The sequence below is a fragment of the Acanthisitta chloris genome, unplaced genomic scaffold (assembly GCF_000695815.1).
Source record: "Acanthisitta chloris isolate BGI_N310 unplaced genomic scaffold, ASM69581v1 scaffold12853, whole genome shotgun sequence".
In the NCBI taxonomy this organism is placed as follows: Eukaryota; Metazoa; Chordata; class Aves; order Passeriformes; family Acanthisittidae; genus Acanthisitta; species Acanthisitta chloris.
This window is the reverse complement of record NW_008666644.1, coordinates 43,977-49,976: the sequence shown is the minus strand read 5'-3', so window position 1 is coordinate 49,976 and position 6,000 is coordinate 43,977. Positions and strand designations below refer to the sequence as shown.

Genomic DNA, 6,000 nt, shown 5'->3' with positions numbered 1-6,000 from the left:
AATGCAGCCAGGCCACTCCCCACAGACACAGTCCTGGGCAGCTGGCTCTGTGTGTCTCAGTATGAACAGAGGGGTTGGCACAGATGACTTCAAGAGGACCCTTCCAACCTTGACCATTCTGTAATTTATTTTGCTGTGGCATAAGTAAATACACTTTGATAAATAACAAGCATCTGTTTGTAATAAGTTTATTTTGGTTTGTTAATGTTCATTTTCTTTGGCACTCAACAGTGAACAAGTCAGGACTACAGAAGATGTCGCAACAGAGGATGAGCACAACAGGACAGAGGATCTGTGTTCACATGTTGATAGCGATGATTTTGCAACAAAACTTGAAAATGCCATGGAAGATCAAAATACAGTGTCAAATAACTCCCAGAGGGAAAGTGATTTCCAGACTGAGTCATCCTTCCATTGCACTTTGCCTTCAGAATCTTCTGGGGAAATGGCTGATGAGAACGAGCAAAGTTCTCATTGCTGTACAGCAGGTCTACAGGAGGCTGGGCTGAATTCACAGGAAACCTCTCTTTCAGAGCAGGAATTGTACAACTCTTTCCATTTCTGGAGGACTCCACTTCCTGAAATAGATATTGACTTTGAGCTTCAGCAGACTTCTGATATAAAACTCTATAGAGAAATTCAGGAACTCACTGTGTCAGCGTCTCCAAGCATTCCTATGGCAACAAGGAAAGAATTAGAAGAAATGATAGAAAATTTGGAACCCCATATAGATGATCCAGACGTTAAAGGTATGGTAAAGATACTGAAGCATTTTTAGTGTTCGGAGATATGCAGATGTTGCTTTAGCAATTTGGGCTTTAACCTTTCAGTTGTTTTAGAAGTCGGAAGTACTATTTTCTCCTTGTCCTCAGAGAGATTGGATCTGGTTTGATTTAATTGTGAAAATTGATGGTGAACTAAAAGGGAACTTGGATTTATGCAAAGGTGTTTAAAAGGAGTATGAGTCCTTTAAAAATTTAATGCACGTGCAGTTAGCAGTGTAAACTTCTGACTGCCAGTTTTGACATGATAATCAAATAGATGGTTCAATGCCATAAGCTGTTGATAAGCAAGTTTATTTCTAATTAGCACACATGCAAAATAAGGCAGATGTAGATTTTTTAAAAATACCAATGTGATTATGAAGTGTATATAACTTCTTTTTGTGCATTATCCATTTTATTTTTTATGACTTAGTCTTCTCCATTTTCCTGCAAGGGCTTTATTATTGCAGTCTCATGTTGTCAACTTCAATGCAGCAAGTTTGTTGGATCAGGCTGAGAATTGATCCAACCTGGATTCTTGAAGTGAACATACATCCTCCATTTTAAAAGCTCTTGGAAGGATGGGGAAGGGTTTCATAAGTATGACAATCTGGTGGAGCAGAACATCAGACACACCTCCTGGGCTAGAAGGAGTTGGTTCTTTTACGCAGACTTGATGGAAATAGATTTGTCTTGGTATTCATATGCTGAATAAATCCTACGGCACATCAAGCTTGAGTGTCACAGTCAAAAAATCAAGAGGTACCAATAAGGAAGAAACCATGTTATTCTGGAGCTGAAAAATCTCTAGAGGAAAGCATGCCTCTAAACCAGAAAAGTAGGAAGGAAAAGGAGGGGCAAGTTGGTGGGAAAAACATTTTGGAATAAACTGATACTATGTTTTGGCTTATATTTTATTGTTAGTTGGTTGATAGGCTAATAATGTAAATCCATTTTGGGCTGCGTCTGTTTAATCTGTTGTGAAGTCAACAGATAAAACTTTGTTGCTTTATGAGTGCTTTGGGCACTCTGAGGAAAAAGTTAAGGAAAAAATTGCAGCCTTGCTAATGATCCCAGTCTTCACGTATCCAATCTCTGAACCTCACTGTTTTAAAGCTCACACTGATGTTTGGGTTTGCTTTGTAAAATTTTGTTCTGTCCAATTATAGAATGTATCTTGAACACTTCTAGTGAAGATTTATGTAAGCATGTGTTCATACATCCAGAATTGTCCTGTATTAGGAGGTTGTTTCTTCTATGTGTCTGCTATATGTGTAGGTTTTCTGTGCAGCTGTGGACCAATGCTTGCACATTTCAGTAAAGAAAACTCTTACTTGGTTGTCAACACCATGTGTTCCCCCTGGAATTTAACAACATGCCTATTTTGATTTGGTAACATTGGCATTTTTATTTTGCACAGTCATTGAGGCATAAGGAGATAGAGACCAAAACTGATAGACTTATATTCATTTTGCATGTTTGTTTCAGATGCTAAAGCACACATGGAAGTGGTAGGTTACCAGTCTCCAGTCTCTGAGTTGCTGACTTAATGCCTATGATTTGAACCTTACACTTCATAAATTGTGACAAGAGGTAGACTCGTTCTGGGGGGTGATCGAGAAGATCAGAGCCCTGACTGCCTCTTTGCTCATGGCAATACCAGGCATTAAGGTTTCCATTTTACCATCTAAAACTGTAGTTTTAAATCTTCAGACTGAATATTTATACCATCAATTTGCAACATATTTCATTTGTTTGCTGTCACCTAAGTCCTGGACTCCTGCTTCCATGCTGTGCTCTTGTCTTTGTTGCTGCATTCCCAGCCAGCAGTGGGGAGTGAAAGATGCAGACTTCTCTGTGGTGGGGTGAGGGGAGGCCTGCCGTGCTGGAGAGCTCCCATAGGTACACATCTGCTAGTTCCTGTAGCAAATGGGCCAAGCATCCTAGCAGCATCACAAGATAAGTGGGGATGAGTTAGCAGGAACGTGGTTTGGGAATGAGACTGCAGTGTATGATGTTATGCACATATCAGTAAGGTTAAGTTGTTCAGATGACCTTAACTCTGGCTGTACTGAGCCTCTCTGCTGGACTGTGCAAATTGAGCAGCCTTCTCTTAAAGTGTTCTGCTTTGGAAAACATTTTCTAAACTTAAAAATAAAGGAGAAAAATGAATGCCTGTTGTGTAGCACCATATTGTCCAGGGTCGTTGGCACAAGGTTTTTGGAGTTTCTGAAGACCACACTGATGTTTTATTATTTGGCTCTGCAGAACAGCTGGTGATGCTAATAAGGTGTTGTTCTTCATTGTACAGTCAGTGGAGGTGGTTGATTTCCATTTTGGTAGCTGGTTTCAGAGCCAGTCCCTGTCAGGTGAGGCAGGTGTGGAGATTTGGTGCAGACGTTCTATCAGCAGTGATTCTTTCTGAGTCAGAAAAGTATGGGTTTGTTGGGGGTTTTTTTTGTGAGTTGTTTTTTTTGTCGTTGTTCCCTGCACTGTATGTTCATCCATAGCAACTACTATACCTTTGTGTACCCCTATTCCCTCCCTCCATGCATATTTCCCCTCCTATTGCCTTTTTTATTTTATTTCTCTTCCTTTCTGCATTCTGCATTCCTCTTGCTTCACATGTCTCACTGCACCCTTCTTTGTTGTGTGAGGTGCTTCCCTCACCTGCTTACATCATTATAGCAGAAGTATTGAGAGCAGAATGTTTCGATTTTTATTGAAGGAGTCTAAGGAGTACCTGAGCATACCATGCTAAGGGGAAGAGTCAAAGGAAAGTCATTTCCAGCTCGTGCAGCCCAGAGTGCAGCATGTTCAGTGCATACCCCAATCTTCCCAACATATTGGTTGCCAAGCACTAATGGGCTCCTGTTTGCATACACAGAACGAAGTGTTTGTGGTTATATGTTTTTTTGGGGGGGGGGTGTTTTTGTTTGTTAGGGGGTTTCTGTAGTGCATCTGGGCAGAGCAGTCTCCATTTCAAATTCAGATCCTTGCTTCAAGGCATGGACACTGAGGAGGTTTCTAGCAAAGACAATTTTTTAACAGTAATCACTAAACCACCATAGAACATTTTTTTTTCCCTGATCTCATTCTGGGAAAGGGGTGAACTGCTTTAACTGAAGCTCACTCTGAGAAATCTTTACCTTGAGGCTTTCCTTCCAGAACTAGCTTATTGTCACAGTGATAAATCTGAGTAATATCTTGGTTGCCAGTTGCTCAACTACCTGAAGAGAGTGTTTTCTTACAGACAAATCACTGACTGGCAAAGCTACACAGGCTATGCAAAGTTAAGCACTGGTATTGTAATCCCTGCTAATAGGACCTTTCCAATCCACTCCTCATAAAGTGCTAGATCATGTAATACCAGCTTTTCTTAATATTATCTGGGGGAAGAGAGAAAGCCTGACTTGCAGGTTACTGGGGTTTACACCAGTTACAGGCTGCTTTGCCAGATGGAAACCTAACAGGGATAAACCAGCCCCAATGTGGGGTCAATTGATCCCATTCCCTTATAAAAACTATTTTTATAAGTTAGGTTACTCACACTGCCTGCAGTAGAACTCTAAAATATGTTGTTAATGGAACAGGAGGTGAGGAGGAAGTGCATAAGCACCTCCTCTGGTTTTTAGGTTTCAATTACTTGCAAGTCCATAGCCATTAATGCAGCATTTGTCTCTGAGTAAGAGGTGAGGGTAAGGAAGACAGATCCTTCAGAAGAAAAAGAGGGGAGTTGAAAAGAAAGGAAGTGTCAGTGTGTTCTAGTGAAAATCAGGAGAAACAGAAAGCAACAATAAAGCATATTGAAAGGACGGATACTCGTAAGAACCAGGAAATTTAATAAGGCATATAAAATGTGGCTTTTAATTTAAAGATTGTACCAGTTATTTTAGGATGCAGGTGCAGTAGCCAAGAGAAAAGAATTCCTTGTTGAAATTATGTGATTTTTTCCTGTTGAGATGAATTACAGTAATGCAGCAAGAATATCTTTGGGTTATTGTATTAGAAATTTGAGTTAGAGACTTAGCACTGCATATTGTAAAAAAGTATCTTTACTCCTGCTCAACAGACTCTACTTAGAAACCGGTGAACCTGTAGTGTGTTTCCAGTTTTTGCTAGCTGAATTTTAATTTCTGTTTCTTGTAACAATTGTACCACATATCTGTTGCTTCTGTCTACAAACAAGTCCAACTGTCTTTGTTTAATTCTTGTTGACAACCATATTAAGAAAGCTAGAGGGAGAAATTCAGATTCTGTAACTAAGTATGGAAATTCAAAACAAGCATATGGTTTATCATTTAATTTCACAATTAACATTTAAGAAACCGTGGAAAAGAGAAAATCTACGAGCATCATTGCTTCTAGATGGGTGGGTAAATTTAGTGAGTCAGGAGATTTTCTCCTTACCTTCTTGGAAAGAAGCAGAGAAGAGTGTCAGGGTAGATCAGTCTGCACTAAATTCTGTATGTATCACTTTGCAGCTAAGATTGCTTCTGATACCTGACCTGCTCAGGTGAGGCTGTATCCAAGGAACATTGCTCTGCAGAGCTTTTTTTAAATTAGAATTAAGCAGAGGGATGTAAAGCAGAGCAGTCTCAGAACTGCTGGGTCTTTTGAAAAAGAGTGGATGGCAGAGCATGAAGTGCTAAAGCTTTCTTTTGAGGACATCAGACAGTACAATCTTCAGTATTTGTGTGACAGATGCAATGAGGGTAATGTATCCTGTCCAGGAAAGTTACTGGGGTCTGGCATCTTTCTATATAGGTCTTACTTTAGAGTTGCTATAAAAACACAAGAATTTAACAAGCATATGTATAAAGACACAACCTCTCAGAACTGAAATCCTTCCTGTATGAGTAAACCTGTTCTCAGCCTTTATTTGAATAACTTTTCTCTTTATCTTACTCCTACCTCCCACAAATGGCCCAGTCAGTAAGTTAATATTCATGGGCTGTTCTGCCCCGAAGACTGTTTGCACCATTAGGATTCATTCAAGAACGAATCCTGATATAACAGCAGTCTCTTATTCCTGTTTTTTTTTTGGGGGGGTGGTATTTTTTGTTGTTCGGGGACTTTTTGCTTAAAGGATCAATTTTACTAAACTGTGGTTTGGTTGAACACCCTAGGAAAAAAGTGGATTGTTAATCTCAAAGTTAATGATCTTAAGCTTGTACCTCCCCTGTGGTTCCTCTGCCATCTTTCATTTAATTAGTCACTGTCTAAAAGTCGATTT

General features: G+C 39.7%; 1 protein-coding gene across 1 annotated transcript in view; it reads left to right on the top strand.

Moving 5' to 3' along the window:
- The window catches only part of PPP4R1 (protein phosphatase 4, regulatory subunit 1), a 37,072-nt gene that overhangs the window by 18,230 nt on the left and 12,842 nt on the right, over nt 1–6,000 (top strand). The window contains exon 8 of the mRNA XM_009072219.1: nt 232–749. Within this exon, the coding sequence (XP_009070467.1) occupies nt 232–749 (518 nt within the window). The remainder of the gene's footprint in view (nt 1–231; nt 750–6,000) is intronic.